This window comes from Cyclopterus lumpus, chromosome 10, assembly GCF_009769545.1.
Source record: "Cyclopterus lumpus isolate fCycLum1 chromosome 10, fCycLum1.pri, whole genome shotgun sequence".
Classification (NCBI taxonomy): domain Eukaryota; kingdom Metazoa; phylum Chordata; class Actinopteri; order Perciformes; family Cyclopteridae; genus Cyclopterus; species Cyclopterus lumpus.
In genome coordinates, this window is record NC_046975.1 from 18,388,589 (window position 1) to 18,406,461 (window position 17,873).

Genomic DNA, 17,873 nt, shown 5'->3' on the forward strand with positions numbered 1-17,873 from the left:
TTACTAAATGTGAATAGCAACCAACTGTTTTCTTTTGCTGCATTCATGATTGTAGTTGCGGCCGCGTATACCCACAGATGATAATTGCGTCCCCTGCTTCATCGTAGTACAATGTGAAACTGAGCCTCCTTTTGTTTTTCCCTGAAAATGTATTCGAAGCACTCATTACAAACAGTTAATACATGTCTGAAGAACATTCGTGATGACATGGTCGTTGCGTTATGCTGGGAAAACTATTTTGAGCACATCAAAGGCAGTGAATTTTCATTTGAAAATTAGAGCATCAGGTGGTTTGTTGGCTTCAAAAAAAAAGTTTTTTTAAACGGATGAAACAAAATAATGTGAGAAAGTGAAAGTGTTGAACTTTGGGGCCTATCCGCGTCCTTATCCTAGTTTCTTATACTGGACGATATGAATCGGCCTAATTTTTTTCTGTAATATACTGATAAATATACATCCATCATCAGCCAAGCCTGATCTCAAACCATCCTAAAGATGAGCTTCTACTGCCATCTATTGGAGAAATTCCCACGGTCAGTCCCCTCGACTCAAAAAAGTTTGTGTGATATTCGAGAAGGTGCTATTCTGTGACTATCAGTTAAGTATTTAGCTTTGAATATGGAGGAGAATCAGTATAATGAAAACTTTTATTTCAGTTCTTTTAAAGGGGTATATTTCGTATAACAACAGTTTTGATTTAATCCGAACATTATTATGCACAGAACAAATTACCTTGACATGAACACAACACATCTCTTCTCATGTCTCCTCAGAATGAAAACGGACGTTTTTCACATCTGAAACACACATCTTGTGATATCCGACTTCAGTGTTTGGTGTTGATTTAAAAACTATCCACGTGAGGCGACACTTCCTTCTGCATGTTTTAACATTTGAAAAAAATCGTTTTTCACTTCGGTAAATGACGATGGATTTTCTCCGGGGGTAAAACGCAGAAGTCCTCTCATACACATCGCACTTCAACCCCGAGTAGGACGCGGACCAAGCAGCTCTCCGACACAATATTATGCGTTTGAAAGCGCATCAGAAGAAACTCCTTCGTGCCTATATTAAGTGAAATAAAGATGCAGCAATGTTACATATTTAAAAGGAAATCGGCCACACTGATGGTAAATGTGTGATGAGCAATGAGAAAGCGTCTGGGGGTGTAAATGATCGTCCAGTCACCAGCAGAGTGCTCGCGTCCACGTATTGAAGTCCAAATGCATTTAGGTTAGATGGCAACACATCCATTGAGTTCCGAGTCCGTTTCTCTCTCCAACTGGAGAAAGTGAATCCTTTCATAGGGCGTGCGCTATCGTTCTACATGTGCTGGGCGTCCATGATATCCAGGTACTTGGCGTCGATGATTTTGGGAAGCAGGCTGATCCTGAGATAAAACACAGAGAGATAACATACAGTTTCACATGTGTCCTATGGAAATAATACATACATATATAAATCATTTAAATCCAAGCATTAATTAAGACAATTTTTGCATTACAAAACTCCCTCAGTTTTTTTACGGCAAAAGAAAAGTGAGGTCTGTGGTTATTTTCTCAGACTTTAGAAAAGTTCCCTCTAGAGCTCCATAAGACCGTATTCATCTGTTTTTACTAGTAAACTGATCCTCGTGTGTAAAATATGTGGAGTGCCCTTTTAAAAACAGCTCAGCGTGAATCTCAGCCTCATGTCCACTCAATGCAGACGTTCACCGTGATGGTTTCCACGGCCCCGCTTTGCCCCCCCGTTGGCCCGGCTCGTCTCACCTGACAGGGACCAGCAGGATCATCATCAGGGGGAAGACCATCTTCATGTAGGGCAGAGGATACATCCCAAATGCACACAGGATGATCAGCTGGATCATCTGCAGTGCTGTGAAGGAGTGGACCTTCCTCTGAGGCACACGGCGAATGTAGTGAGTGGGAGGGTAGGAGGTCTAGAAGAAGAAGAGCGAGTGCGGTGTGGTTAGAATGCTGTATGAAATATTACATATTTTGCATTTGCTGATATAAAAGTGGATTGGCTAAAAAGCCATTGCCGTTGTAAAGGCAATATGTTTATGTAAATACTCTTGTTGCAGAACAAATTAAGAATATGGTGGTTTTCCATGTTGTATTAAGATATATTTATATATATGTATTGTTGTGACAACCTGTTATATTATAAAACTGTCTAGTTATTTCCCAAACTCAACATGTCTCCTTCAAACAGGAAACATTTAACATAAGTTGGTATGTTGAGTATAACATAGCAACCCATCCTATGAGAACTATAATTTTTATTTTCATGTTTTCTCATTAAAAACCGGAAAATGAGCGGGATACTTTTTATCATCGTGGTATGAAAGCTGAAGTAACTTTTACCCTAAACTTAATACATCTGGATACCAAACTGTTCAAACGTCCACCACCGGGTGCCATTCGGGACCGCCGCCGTGTGACGTTTAATTGATGAACAGGGGAAGCAAACAGATCAACCAATCACAGCGCAGCGTCCTTCCTGCTCACCTGTTCCTTCAACAGCAGGGCCATGCGGTCCACCATCTGGTTCCCATCAAGCGAAGTGGCTGCGATGTAGAGGAAGAGGCCGTAGAGGACGGGCTTTGGGATCCACTGCAGAGGGATGGGCAGCATGAACGCCGACAGGCCGATCAGGATGTTGGCTACGAGCGAGGTCAGACGAGTCTCCTTCACACTGACAATACTGTTTGACACAAAGGCAGAGAAAGGTCGCTTTTAATATACCAATAAACCCTTCTTATCCGACTAGAGGACGTGCACATTCTTAATCAACGGCTTTTTGTAAGCCCTAATCACGCGTTACGGCCTCAGTGGGATTGTCAACATAAGAATGATTTTAACTTTCGGGGCCTTTAAACAGATGAAAGTATCCAGAAACATGTCCTGAATCTAAATGTCTGTTTTTCTATCTTATCCCTTTGATCATCTTGTTACCCTTCTGGAGGTTTTGAGCGAAATGAAAATGACTCAAATATCTTGGGAAAATGGCAATTATAAATTAATTTCCAATCTACATGCAGTATATCAGCAAATATAATGCACGTTAATGTTGCGTTGTTAAAATGTGATCAAATGGTCAGCTTTCATTTTTTTATCTTTCTAAAAGTAAATTACTTCCATTTGTGTTTATAACTTGTTAGTTTGACTGTATTTCTATTTTCTATTGCTGCACATAAACATTCCACCATTACATCAAAAGACGACTCCAATAGAAAATGAAAGAATAAATAACGGACGGAGATATTTAGGCTTTGCACACTAAAATAAATCATCAAATCATTTCATCTATATTCTTTTTGATCAAACAATCTCAAGGTCCACTTAAATATTTTACAATGACTTTTGAAATGATTAATGCGTAATCTATCATAAATGATTCACTAAATAACTATTTAATCTTTTATGTCAGTGTCAGAAAACCTCCAAACTAAAAGGGTTTAGCCAAGCAGTTCTTTTTAAAATTTTTGATTTCTGTCCTTGTTTTAACTTTTCTCACGTCGTGTAGAGGTGTCCGTTCTCTACGTGCTGTTCCACTTTGGCCAGCTGACGGGCGTGAAGGGAGGAATGTGGGAAGGCAGCGTGCATCCATGGCAACCCCAGACAGGACATGAGGATGTTGATGAACCCAGTCAGCATTAAGTCCCAGTGGAACGCCGTGCCTTTTAGCAACCTGACACACACACACACACACACCAGTGTTGAAAGACTGCAGCACGATAATATAATATAACCTTTATACTTGACAGAAGATGGAACACAGCACATGCGATGAGAACACATTTACACGTCATGTTACGGTAATTGAAGCCCTTACTTGTGTTCTGGTACGTGTGTGAGTGAGATGACGATGTTCTGGTCAATGAAGATGAGCAAAGCGAGGAGGAAACCCAGACCAGCCGCGCTCAGCATGTTCATTCCTGACAGCTTATCAAATTGAGGGAACTTGAAGATGGGGCCACCGTGGACACTGAACATAGGAACTAATAGGTACATAAAGATCAGATTTATTAAACATGTAGAGTCTTTTATCAAGGTAAAACAATGACGACATAATAAGTAGAAATGCCTGAAGAGTGAGCTTTACTGCCAGTAAGCTTTGTTTTCTAAGCAAAGTTCAACCCAGTGTCTTTGACCCCCCCCCCCCCCCCCCCCCCCCCCCCCCGTGAAAGCTCTCTGAAGGTGAATATGTTCCTTTTTTCTTTTTTTACTCCTCCAACAGAGGATTTCTGAACAGTGAAAGGTGTTCTGTGCCAAGGTTGCGACCTCAAGCCTCAAGGGTACTCGTCTATCAGTTCTTTCATGTGGGAGATCTGTACTCACGCTGTATGTCAAGGAAAAGGTAGGAGCCAATGAAGGAGCATACCACCACAGAGATCGGCAAAGCACAGTCAGACACCACCTCCCTGATTTTGCCATTCAGATACGGGCTGCGGGGGGAAAGGGAGCAACACGTATTTCAACATCGTGCAACTCTGATGTGATGAATACTACAAGTTTTATTTAGTTACATTTATTTTACAGTAATTACTTGAAAACTAATGCCCAGGAAGTCAGACCTGGAAATACACCCATTTATCTACCTCCATTTTTACACTATAACACCAAAAGCATGAACATCTTTGCATGACTCCTGGGATGTAATTGTCTATCTCTTTTTCAGGTTCTCCCAGCTTTATAATTGTGTGCCAATATATGCAGTGGTGGAGAGGCACTAATCATGTTTACTCAAGTACCATGCATAAATACAGATTTAATAATTGAATGTACTTGGGAGCTGCCATTCATGCCACTTCATATTTAAAGTGGGGAGATCATTTATTTAAAAGGAGACACTTCATGCTTATTTCAGGCTGTTGTATTTTGGTTTTCTACTTGGAGAGCAAGTTATCGCTATTATGGCAGCAAACAACTACAGTATTTGCTACGTAAAAGACACAGTGGAGTAATGTGTGTTATAATCTGAAGCCGGGCTGGCCGCGTGTGCTTTTAGTGCACGTTCGTGCACGTGAGCTCTGCTCTCAGAGAGCAGTTACAGCTGATAGGTAGGCACTGTTATCACCGTTTGCTGTTGTAAATGGTGTGCTTGTAGGCTGCAAAGTAAAGGCGCGTGCCACTTCCTGCCTGCGTATATGTTGTATATCATTGAATTGAAATGGTCCGGTAGGTCAACGTACCTCCTCTTGATGAGGTAGAGGGAGTAACCCAGCCACAAAGTCCCCAACATGAGCAGCAGACAGAGGACCGGCCTTTCTCTTGTTGTCACCACCAGAGACTCGGGCAGGAAGATGGGCACCGTCTCATTACTATGCTCCATCGTCTGGTTCTTCACCTGCTCGAGAAGCTCGTTAAGCTGCTGAAGCACCACTGTGGCGTTTGTGGCCAGAGTGGGCCCGTGGTAGAAGTGATGAAAAACTAGGAAGGGAGAGAAGGAGGGAAAGACCAAAAGGTTTAACTGGGGACACACTTAATGCAGCGTATTGCTCGTAATAACGTTTCCTTTTTCAGTCCTTTTCATTAAAAAGGCAATATTTCTATGTACAATTACACCTGTTGTTAGAGCATAAACGTTTAAAACGGCAAATTCAGTGGAAATATGTGTGTCGATTTCTCCAATGTGCTTCTTCATTTTGGTATTTGTTCAAATTAATTCAGATTTCTTCTCGTGAGGGTATTGCTGCCACTATGCTGTCTGCTCTTTTTCATGTTATAAGTAATAATTTATGTTTTAACAACATACCAACCTGTAATGTTTGAACAAGATCTTTTTATTTTGTGAAACGGGACAGATTTGTGGGCATTAACAAGAAAAAGTGATGTGTTAGGTTAAAGGTCAAATATAATATTATATAAGTTATATTTAAGTGTAACATGAAAGACAAGAAGTTCTTTGCTATAATAAGAAACTGAGCAAATGTGTGTTTTTTTGTCACGGTGGAACAACCTGCTGCCGTACAAACAAGACTCGACATAGAGACACATTTACTTCTTGATACAATTCCCTTCTCATGTGTTTGTTCTGTTTATTTCCAGCCATTCAAGCACAATCAAGCGGTGCATTGTATTCAAGCTCTGCTCAGTTTGATGTAGCTGAATAGAAAACTACAGCCTGAGGCTTAAAGAGGAAAGCTGGGGAAAAAATCCATCAGTTGCTCTTCCATTATTTCCCTGTCTTGTGACAAACCTTCGTGAAAAATATATAAATAGAAGCTGTGTGAGAGACTGCATTATATTTGCATTATGGAGTTGTCTGTTTTTCCACAACAAACTGCTTGATTTCATGCTTGCTTTTCCACCGTGATGGATATGAATATTTGCTGAGCTACATTACCCCTAACAAATGATATGCAGGGTGTTGAGACATTCGCCTTCAGGGTGGAGAGAGAGAGAAGCACTCAAACAGGTTTCATGCAGTCTGACCTCGGCTTGACTTACTTTTGACGGTGCCTTTCACCGCATCCCCGACAAACGCTATAGAGATGAACAATGCGATGACTTCTTCGGTTGAGCTGGGAGATAACAAATGAAAACATTTTTTTTTATTTTTTTTAAAAAGCATGTTGTGATCATTTCTGTTTTAGAAAAATTTTGTTTTTTATAAGACAGTCATAACAGTCCATTCAAGGCCAAATGTTGGGCCAGATAGCGAGAGTGCACATTTGACTAAATCCATAATCATGTCTGAAAACAGGAAGTCATAACAGATCAGTGACCTCACCTCAGTGCATGGCCACACAGCTAGCTACATACATTACAAGTATGGGGCCTTCTGTTTGTGATATGTCACAGTAATAAATGTGGCGTTGTGTATTCACCGTTTGAAGAGTTTCATAAACAGGCTGACGTTGAACAAGCCTCCGAGGATGAGGAACAGACTGTTCCATAAGCCGATGCAGGCGTAGAAAGCGTTGAAGTCCAGATTGTAGTCGTCGCAGATTCCCCTGATGACTGAAAAACACATAAAAGACACGGTTTCATTGCATTATAATTGATAACATTTTCACATTAGCTGTCTCCTGTCTGGTATCCTAGCGACCAACTTGGTTGAAGCTGACGTTCAGCTTCAAGCTTGGGTTACAATGCATGAAATATATACAGTATGGTACGGAGTATTTCTGTTATTTTTTGCAGCTGCTGTGCTCCACAGATGAACTCCCCGGTTTAATCAGTAGGACACGACAATACGCACCGCTTATGAAGATGGCCAGTGGCGCGGTGGTCAGTGGAATGACGAGCGGCGAGCCAGCGAACAAAGAGTAGATCACTCCTCCGATGCTCTGGCCAACGATGGTCTTCTGAACATCTGTCAAAACAACCGTCACTTAGTTTTTATGCTTCCGATTTAACAGCCGACAGTGTTATTATAGGATGTTGACAGGAGTCCGTACCGATCTGTCCTCTCGTGCTCTCGTCGTTCAGCGAGCCGAAGGCGATAGCAGGCAGTAGAATAGCAATGTAGAGGAAGATAGCCGTGGTCGTGTACTTCAGCAGACAGCGGTCCTTCCCAGTCATACCTTGATGGATTATTTGAAGGCTTATTAGAGATATTCAACAGCCAAAATGTGAGGACATCTTCAAAGACCTCTCGTGATTTTGAAGCAAAGGCCATGAGTTTAAATAGATATGTTCCCACCTAGAGAGAGAATACAAGAACATATTCATACCGTCTGTGAAGTCTGAGGGGTAGAGGGGGAGTCTTCGACGGAGGTCGTCGTAAACACCTTTACCGGCCTTAAAGAAATCTTTGCACTGCGAAGAAAAAGACAGGATTTAGTCATTTAGACACGACGGTCAACTATCGAGAACTAATACTTGAGAGATGAAATACGTGATGAATAATAGAACCATTAGTTCAACAATGCACAGTGGTTTATATTGTGAGAAATCATTCTGTCTGTCCAGATATACATTGGAGAAATATAACAGGAAAGTACACTGTATTTAAGTACATATGATGTACTTTTTGTGCCACTTTATACTTTTACCACACTACCACACCAGAGACCGGAACTAGTTTTACACCACTACTTGTATGCGATAGCTATAGTTACTTTACCATAAAACTAAACGATTAATAGATTAACTTAATAATGAATTGACATAATGTAATTTGGAACTATTTTGATTGTTTAGTCATTTTTGTTAAAACTACGTCATGGTTTCAGCTTCACAAATGTGAAAATGTGATTATTTTTTATTTATCAATCAACTGATGTTATATATATATCATTATTATTATTACAGTCTCAGGGGACATTTGAATACATTGAGTACCTTTTACTTTTAATATGTTTACATTGTAAAATGTTCAATGCAAGACATATATATGTTTACAGTGTGATGTTGGTACTTTTACTTTAGTAAAGGATATGAATACTTCCTCCACTATTTTGTTTAACCCCTTCCCTCCCCACAGAGCTACTGGTGGACACGATCGTACGTTGAACATCACCTCTGACTGACGTTTGTGATTGAGAGAAGTTGTTAAAATATTTCATAAACAGAGAAAATTAATTTGGATTAAAACATATATTTTCGTACATTTGCGGGCTGGATAAATGGGTAATACATTTTTAGAGTCTCTTCCAGAGAACATAGGTGTATAAGATTGAAGGTACTGGCACACCTGAGTGTCCATCATTACTTGTTTTTCTATCACGCAACTTTGGATTTGCAGACCACTTGAAAAAGCTGCTTTGGCATAAACAACCTGCATTTAAATGCACATTGAAGCCAATCAGGACATCAGGTGTAGCCTCAACCTGTTTGTTGTTTTTGGTTCTTTTACAACCCAGCTATGTGCTTTCTCTCCAGGCATTATCTGGGTGTTCCCTCTTCTCCGCCCTCCCGCTGAGCCCACACATTTACTCTAAATGTAAACTCTGGACATAATGAAGTTTTTTTTTTTTATCAGTAAAATGGAGCTGCACAAATTCTGCTGCCAGAGCCGTGGCAGACTTGGCACCTTTTTCAGTTGGTTGCCCAGCTGCTTCTCGTTCATCGGGCCTGGCTGATAGTGTGGAAACAGCATAAATCAGATAATCTGGCTCAACTAATTTACTCTTCTATAAAACGCGAGGGAAAGCAGCCTGTAGAGAATATAAATGTTAGGTTTTTTTTACGAGTAACACACATTTCTGGCCTCATCGTTCTAAAGTTATACAACATCCTTTAGCCGTGTTTGTCAAGTGGGGTAATAGATCCCCCCCCCCGTCTGTTTCACATCTCCTGTTTCGCTCCTCTTTCACACCTGAAGTGATTTCCCTCTGCGTGGATCCGAGTCCTCCACTTCCTCCACGACCGACTTCTCAGTGACCACAGAGAGCCGCTGTCGCTGGTTGACCAGCTCCTGCTTAAACTCCTCCTGGGTTTTGGCCTCCAGAAGCTTCTGCCTGAAGGAAATGTCCGAGAACATCGTGGCAAATGTTCTTCCGAGCTCAACGGCCGTCTTGGTGCTTTTCTGAAAAGGGTGACAAGAAAGTTACTTTTTTTTTCTTTTTTTTGTGACCCGTAACAACAACTTCAACACACCTTTTTGGAGTTTCATAATCCCAGAGACGGAGTATCTTCTAACATTTGGTGCTATTTGCTTAGTGTGACCTGATAAATGAGAATACATTTGACATAAGGTCAGCCGCCAGATTCAAATGTCAAACCAAATCGATGTGGCTTCTCTGAATGCGCCTGATTAGGGTTGAAAATAACAATGAAGTATCCGTTTTCCATGAATATATTATCAACGCGGTTGCAGTAAGCCACCAGATTGCTCAGAAAGAAAGAGTTTGGAAGAGAGGAAGTGAGAACGGGCCCTTACCGTTCGAGGAGGGGCCAGGATGAGGATGACGTATCGGGCCTCGCAGCAGTTGACCCCCCAGTTCTGTGGCCTCTCCAGGCGGGCGATGCAGACATGACGTCTCTGCAGGTTCCTCACATTGGAGCTGAATTGATAGGGAAATTATACATTTAGGGTCAGTGGTGTCGAAATGATTGATTGTGCAGAATTCTGTAGTGGCAGGTGTAAACTAGAGCACCACTATTGAAAACGTTTCCAATGAAAAGATTCTGCTGTTGTGTTGTTGTCCTCAGCAACCACCCACAACACTCACTGAGGCTGGAGCAGTCGGTCACGATAGCACCCTTTCACGTAAATATTATTGCAGAGGAACTCACAGAATACAAAGCCAGGACTGCTGGTAATGAACGCCAGTGGAAGTCGCGGTCACGCCCTGAATGGTCTCTGACAGGAGGTGAACTGTGGGAGCACGAGAACATTTCCATGAGCGGACAACAAAGGCTTTAACGTTGACGTGTCAAGCATCCTCTGAGGCAAACCCTTCATCTTAAGTTGCCTCCAATATGTTTTTCCCCCACCGGTAAACTCTTTTCCTCCCGCGTCCGTGAACAACGAGTTCATGACCTCGTCCGCATCGCAGCTCCCGTCGCTGTCCTCCACCTGAGTCAGCATTCGCCTCAGGACCTCATCCAGAGTGGCAGCTCGCTCATCCAAAAGGATGCTCGCCTGGGCCAGGAAGCTGTCCAGGTCTCTGTGGGCGCGCACTTCCTCCTGGAAGTTCATTGGCTTCACATACTGGTGTGAGCCGAGGACAAGGGGAATTTGATTGATGATATTGCAATGTCATAGTGCAGATAGGTGAAAGGTTCATTTTCAGATTTTTGCTGACGTCGCAAAAATAGCAAGTAAATACACACATTCCCTCCCAGCTCAGTGCTTTAACTTAGTTCTCAGTGAGTTTAAAAATATTTAGCGTGAGCCGATTTTAGCTTTAAAATGGGACAGTTTGAAGAGAAAATCTTACTTTTCTTGTTGTGTTCAAAAGCCCAAACCCAGGACATTCAGCATCTGGAAACAAAAGCAAAACTCATAGTTGTACACTTTCTCAGCCTTCAACTCCAAACATTTTCTCTTATCCCCCCCACCCCCATCCCCGCACTGCGAATGGTTCTTTGATATTTATATTTCCTAGAAATTATCCTCATTCAAACCTGAAACGCCGGTCTGGATCTGTTTGTCATAGTTGTGTTCCCTGTGAGCGGCGGGTGAATCTTGCCCACAATCCTCCTGTTCCCCGTCCTGCAGCTCTGTTGGATAAAACAGAAGTGGTCACAGTCGAGTTCAGCCAGGTCTTAGTTTACAGAACTGTAATTGTAACTGAGCTTGTTGCAGTGCTGCGGTGTTACACTTTTGTAATAACAAAGTGAATTTCATAGATGAACCGAAACAGTGAGATAAAAGTGTTCTTTGAAACCGGGTCAAGACGCAACACCGGCCCCATTAACAACGTCTCCACTCGGGGACAATTTATGTTTCCCTTCCTCCCCTCCGCCATCTGTTGACAAGCACATAGCAAGAGGGAGAGAGAGACCCAATAAAAGAAAGAAAGAAAACTTAAACCAGAAAATGCAGCAATATAACAAATGCAGCCCCTCGTAAATTCCTTAATTGTATAGAAGATAAATATGGCATCTCGAACGCAAGCTTTTATGAGGGGAGAAAGAAACAGCCAGACCGAATTATAGAATTAACCCTAACCCTTCATGAGCAGAGCTTTGAAATATGGTTCCTCCCACTTCCATCATCGACTCAAGAGATCATCAGCCTCGTTATTTACCCATTAATTAACCCCGCCAGCGGCTGTGCTCATCAGCTTGTGAAATGGGTCAACGGTGAGCAGTATTGCATTAGCATAAATAGCTGTTGCAATAAATTTACATGTGAAAAAAGTCTCATACCCTGAATGAAAATAAACTGAATCACTTTCTCTGTGCTTGCAAAGCAAATCATATTGTGAACATAAAAGAACAGGACACATGCTGAGACGAGCACTCAAAGTGCATAATAACATGTATTAACGCTGCTACTCACCCATCTCTTGGAAAACATATCCATTCTTGGATCCCCGGTTGGATGGAGCCTCTGTAGGAGAGAAGACAAATATTAACTTCATACGTCATTTTATATTACAATGTTTCATTATTGTTTGTATTGATTTATTATCCCCTTGTCTTATCAAACAGTTTAACACATCAAGTTGATTTGGTGCACAACACATTCATTCATTTGAAGTCGTGTTTTCAGCAACCTGATGACTTTAAGTTGAATTTTCACTCTCTTTTGGCTCTGTTTTGGTCTCCACCAGCTCAACATCGGACTCTTTAGCTGCTAAATGCTCCACTATGGTGTCGAGTGGGTCATATTATATTTCTCTGTCGAGTCTTTTCCACTTAAAATAACAATCTGAGGCGGTCAGTGGCAAAAACAAGCTTGTTTTCGTTCAGGCACACTGACGACGAGGACTTATTAATAGGATTACATTGCAGCCTGTTTAGTGACTGCTGTCTGCAGCGCTCTCCCTCACTACTGGACCAATTTCCAAGCTACCCTTTTAATATTAAAATATTGATTATTGCCGCTTTAATTCTAAGATTTGATGCAGAATCTAAATCTTTTTTTTCCACCCATGTCGTCTTAAACAATGTGACACCATTGAGGACACGTTTCTGCCTCTGGCAATGTGAAGAAGTCTTTAACAGCATTTAAACCATAATAGATGACTATTTAAACATAATTTTTATGACTAATAGAAAATCATAAAATATTAAGATCATTTATTTTGTGTGTCTAGTCAAAGGTTTCGGTGGACTGCAGGGAACATGGACTCACAACACTACATTTTATTTATATATATATATGTATATATATATGTATATATATATATATATATATATATATATATATATATATATATATATATATATATATATATATCCCCATCTATTGTTATTTTATGAGTCAAGAGCCACCACTAAAAAAAATGGCAGAAAATGAGGGGAAAGAGAGACGGGGGAACGCAATGCAACAAAAATCTTAACCCGACTCAAAACAGGAACATTGAGGGTTCACGATCAGCACCTTAATACCATAACATAACACCATAACATCTTCAATATTATAGCATCGTCGTTGCGGACCAATTATTTTTTCAGACACAAACTGACCAACACATGGTGATAAAACTGTGAAACTGGGCTCCTGGTTGACTTGACCCCGTTGTGCAACAGCTCTCACTTCACAAGTGACAAAAACAATCTGCAAAAACAAGCCTTTTCTTCCGCTGCTCCCATCACACACACACACTGACATTTTAAATATCTGATCTTGTTGAATCATTATTGCCAGCGTGACGCACACTCGGACCTTTACATAGCGAGACACACTATTCACATTAAATTTACGGAGCTAGAAAGTGGAAGTCAGTCAGAGGACAGTGAAAAACAGCGCGCGCTGAGAAACTTAACGACGACCGCTTCGTTATCGGTTACAACACAAAATCTGACGCCAGCTGTGTCTGATGTTTGTATTAAGCGGTCATGTTTCTGTGAGACGCTGCCGTAGATGTACGGAGATGAGCTTTCCCATTGCCCGGGGCAGTGATTGGGCTCCAGGGGAGTCCCGAGGATTGGCTCTATCTCAAAGCAGATTAGACAGAACATTCCCAGGCCTCCTCCACTTCACAGGAGTCTGCAGACCACAGGGGGCCACAGGGGGGCCTTGCAGCTCCTGCAACCAGCTGTTTGTACCAAAGGATGATTTAGTCTGCCCGGTTGAGACCTTTACAGGCTCGTCTCGTAAAGATAAAAGGTCAAGTTTATTGGTAACACTCTCCACTATATCGTATCAGCATGATCAAGAGTGCAGACTACTGACTTCCACTCAACAGTAATAAGCACTTTCTCGTCAACTCCAACAGGAACATTTCGTGTGAAGACATGAGCGAAAGGTGTGCTGCAAAACCAAGTGACAAAACCTGTCTGCCATTGTTCAGTCGGTACAGACTGCTGCTTTAAGGTTGCGTGTTCCTGCAGGCCTGTGTGACGACAGTCTGCGGGTTTCCTGTTGGGGGGGAACGCCGACTTCCTCGTGCTTAGTGTGCAGTCCGGTGACAGAAGTGTAAGTCAAGCCGTTGACATTGACAGTGCTTCTTAAAATAGTCTTCTGATCCTGTTTGTCAACATATTTTGATCAATATAAAACAATATTTTTCTAAGTTCTAATCCTTACTTATACTGTTTGTTAACTTTTTCAATGTACAGATCTGGCCTTTTTTATGTAAAACATGCCAACATTTCTGATAACTCATTTTTAACTATACAGCAATTGATCGTGATTTGGGGTGACTAGCTGAGCCCACCCATCGTATAACACATCTGTTCTCGGGTCGTAGTAGCTAGCAGAGCGATATAATGGATCAGAGGCTCTGGATGACTTACACAATATTATCATAATATCAATATTACATTTTTTTAAATATATATATATATGACAATGTATTAACTTATCCCTCATATTCTTGTTCTTACAATGCAGATTAATTGCTTTATTTAAATGTGTCAGAAACACACAACATCATCAAGATAAAGACGTCGTGACTGCCGTTTCACCTTCATGTAAAATACGGAATGTTTATTTATTCATCGTCCCGTAATTTTAATATACACAAAAATGAACGTATTCATGATTTTCTTTTTTTCCAACCACTAATTGGTCCATGCTTTTTTTTTTACCCCTCAGAACCTTTAAATCTAAAATTGTGTGGTACCTTCTTCCTCTGACAACCCAAACCACCACTTCATACCAGTGATTACCAGTCTGTAATTTCCCATATCTCACTGGACAAACGAGGCTGCCTTAGGTATCTTGCTATCTAGACAATGACCTTGAGGAATGGAAAACAGGAGAATCCTTGTTGGGTCTGTGAAACCAGAGCGGCCAAACTGAGAACTCAGTGCTGAACTGCACAAGGTCAAACCATCAAGGCAGATGGGACTCGGTGTTCGTAAGTGTGCAGGCTCGTTGGCACTTTGACTTCTTTTTATATGAAGGTCTGCTTGTCAATTTTGTGCTCGGTAGTAAAACATAATTTGAGCATGGTTGGTGCGGTGTGTACTCTGTAGGGCACAATGTACACATTCATATTGAAATAAAGCAAACAACCGGAAGGAGGAACTACAGCTCATTCCACTTCAACACCTCAGAGGCCGACTTGATGTTTGGTTTACCAGCACGGTGGACCAACACTGACCATAGCCTGACAGGTTGTACTTCACTAACTAAAGTGCACACCTGAAGGGGATCGTTTCTCACTTTGACATCAAAGAAGTCGGTGAGACGTTTGGCATTAATCCATTAAAGTGTTTTCAGTTGAAAAGTTAAACGTGGACGATGTAAATCCTGCGAGACGGTTGTAAGTCTGAAGATAATAGGAGCAAAGGATGGTGATGCTGTAGGTTTGATACGATGTATTAAGTACTCCCAATTGTATCACATTATCATCAACTTTAACCAGAGAATGTCTTCAATAAAGTGTGGGAAGGCCAGATTAGAATATTAAAGACATTTTTCTGCAAGATAATCTTCTTAATCCTTGACCTGAGAAAGTACAAGAAACTACAAGTAGGACTTTTTAACCCTTTGAGGGCACTGACCAGAAAATACCCGTTTACTTGTTGTAGAGCTGCTACTAAACTACTTGTCGTTATTGAATAATCGGCCAATTATCTTCTCAATTCATTGATTAATAGAATTGTGAAAAAATTCTTCCGGGGCTACTTCTGGTTTTGTCCGAGCAACTTTAATAACACATTCAGTTCTCACATAAGGCAAAGAAAAGCAGCAAATCCTCACATTGGTGAAGCTGGTTCCATTCATGTTTACCATCGAATACTGGTTATGGAGTGAGAGTGGATTATATGACACTGTAGCAGCATCAAATAGACTTTCCAACATCATAACAGACATTTGTAACCAAATAAGTAAGAAGTACACTTCTGGATCGATTCCCTTCGCTGGCGTAGTGCTGGAGGAGTGTTGAAACAGCAGGTCTGCTGGAAAAACCCTTCTATGACAGACAAATGTGCCATTTATTGCCATACTGTAAATATTGACCCATATATTTTTGACTTTCCTGGCTGTAAAAGCAACTTTATCATATCACCTGGTTGTAATAGCAATATTATAAATACATTGGGAATTGATATAGCACCCAAAGAAGCAGGCAAATAGAGGATAATAGAAGAGTTATGAAATGATTATCTATGTAAAGATGAAAGCCCACACTACATATGACATACACAGCTTCATATGCTGCTTTCTAGAATCTGTAAGAGCACACACACACACACACACACACATACTCACACACACACACATACTCACACACTATGGAGAGGGTTTCTCCACGTGTTTGACACAGTTGGCTCAGGTTGCACCATGAAAGACCTTCTCACCCTGCTCCACCCCTTTAAAACTTACCAGATGGCACAAAATGGAGGACCTTTTTGGCTTCCATGTTCTCCAGGTTTTTAAAGGTTGAGATGCTTTCCAAAAGGTCAAGCCATCATCCTTCTCTCTGCTCCCAAACACCCTGAACTCCCCCGTGATCCCCTCTCAATACCTTTCATTAACACACACACACTCTCTCACTCACACATGCCTCCCCTCCAGCGGCACATGGGGTTGAGGGAGGAAGTAGGAGGGAAGGAAGGCAGAGCAGGGAGGGTGAGAGGCGTGTTCTTTTTCTGCTGGGTCCTTGTGCGTATGAACTGGATCTTAATACACAAGTAGGCCTAGGTGTTGTGCTCTGGCTCGTATTATTCTGATTTCACTGTGTACACACTCTTTATTTCAGTGCTTTTGTGTTTCAAGCTTCTATTGAAACGCAACACATTCTGCTTAATGACCGAACAATTGTCCTGTTTATGAACATATGTCAGTTCAAAGTTAGTTGGATCATTTTAAATGACTTTTTCTTGTTCATTTTGTTCAGTCTTATTTGGGGCCTTGATGTTTGGATTAGTTAGGGGGTCCTATGAGGGCGGGTTGGATACAAATATGTGTAATAAAAATAAAATAAAATAAATTTAAAGGGTGACAATGAGGGAGAAAAGGGAGGAAATTGCTGTGTGGTGTGTTATGTTTTAACTCTCTTTAAATATATATTGTGGGGGGAAAAAGCCAGCCAGCAAACTTTAAAGAAGTGACTTTTGATATCATTTAAAATAAAGCCATATGCAGAGTTTTTATAACACTGTTTTATTATTACTTTTAGATGAAATGTTTCTGTTTGTTGAAATTGTTACTTTCAGCAAATTCACCTCTGTTCCCTGTGGACACCAGGGTTGGAAACATTCAGATTTTACACACAGTGCTGTTTCAATGTGGAATTGTCCATTCTAAACGGTCAAAATAATGTTTACATGAAGAGTGTCTTACCCGGATGTAGTGTATCATGTGTGTCCTTTGGGCCTAATAAACTTGTTGAATATGTTTAATACCTAGCGAAACATTACCAGAGCGGATTTCGATTTCGATTTGTTTACATTAGCTTGCAGTGTTCTTCTGTCTCGCCTATGTTAGCACGTTGCTGCCTTTCATGGAAGGCTACTGCCACCTACCGCCAAGCAGCGGAATTGCACGAGGCCGCCTGAAGAACTCTGTAGTGAGTTGTGTGTGCGTGTTGTCCATGGTTCATTAAGTGAGTAGTCAATATAGATATCTAACATTATTCAACTTACCATAATATGTAGCAGTCCTACAGAGTCATTCCTTCATCAACTGTTACTTCCTGATTTGTTCTTCATTCATTAATTTAATTCTACTCAGGAAACTTTGCAGTTAAGTGTTTCCATCATAATATTTGTATTCATTTATTACGTCCAGATGGAAGGATACATAGCCAGACAGTTGGTACGCACATTGTAATGTATCGTGTGAATAAAAATGATTCATGACATACTGAAAACATAATTATATATCATTTGTTCTATTTTTCCTCT

The 17,873-nt window shown here is 41.0% G+C and overlaps 1 protein-coding gene across 2 annotated transcripts; it reads right to left on the minus strand.

Moving 5' to 3' along the window:
* Window positions 1-629: 629 nt before the first annotated feature.
* LOC117737442 (sodium bicarbonate transporter-like protein 11) lies at window positions 630-17,421 on the minus strand. 2 transcript variants are annotated; one of them, XM_034543415.1, is made up of 20 exons: window positions 17,311-17,421; window positions 11,905-11,955; window positions 11,025-11,120; window positions 10,838-10,881; window positions 10,392-10,608; window positions 10,191-10,272; window positions 9,835-9,958; window positions 9,271-9,480; window positions 7,685-7,769; window positions 7,409-7,534; window positions 7,210-7,323; window positions 6,836-6,968; window positions 6,456-6,529; window positions 5,198-5,435; window positions 4,344-4,450; window positions 3,838-4,003; window positions 3,520-3,693; window positions 2,511-2,706; window positions 1,770-1,939; window positions 630-1,390 (listed from the first exon to the last, which is right to left on the minus strand). In XM_034543415.1, exons 2-20 carry the CDS (start codon window positions 11,906-11,908, stop codon window positions 1,324-1,326), a joined length of 2,427 nt encoding a protein of 808 aa, XP_034399306.1. In that variant the 5' UTR covers window positions 11,909-11,955; window positions 17,311-17,421; the 3' UTR covers window positions 630-1,323. The 2 variants fall into 2 exon arrangements, with proteins under 2 accessions (XP_034399306.1, XP_034399304.1); XM_034543413.1 differs by lacking the exon at window positions 17,311-17,421 and adding an exon at window positions 16,351-16,586.
* Between the last annotated feature and the right edge of the window lie 452 nt (window positions 17,422-17,873).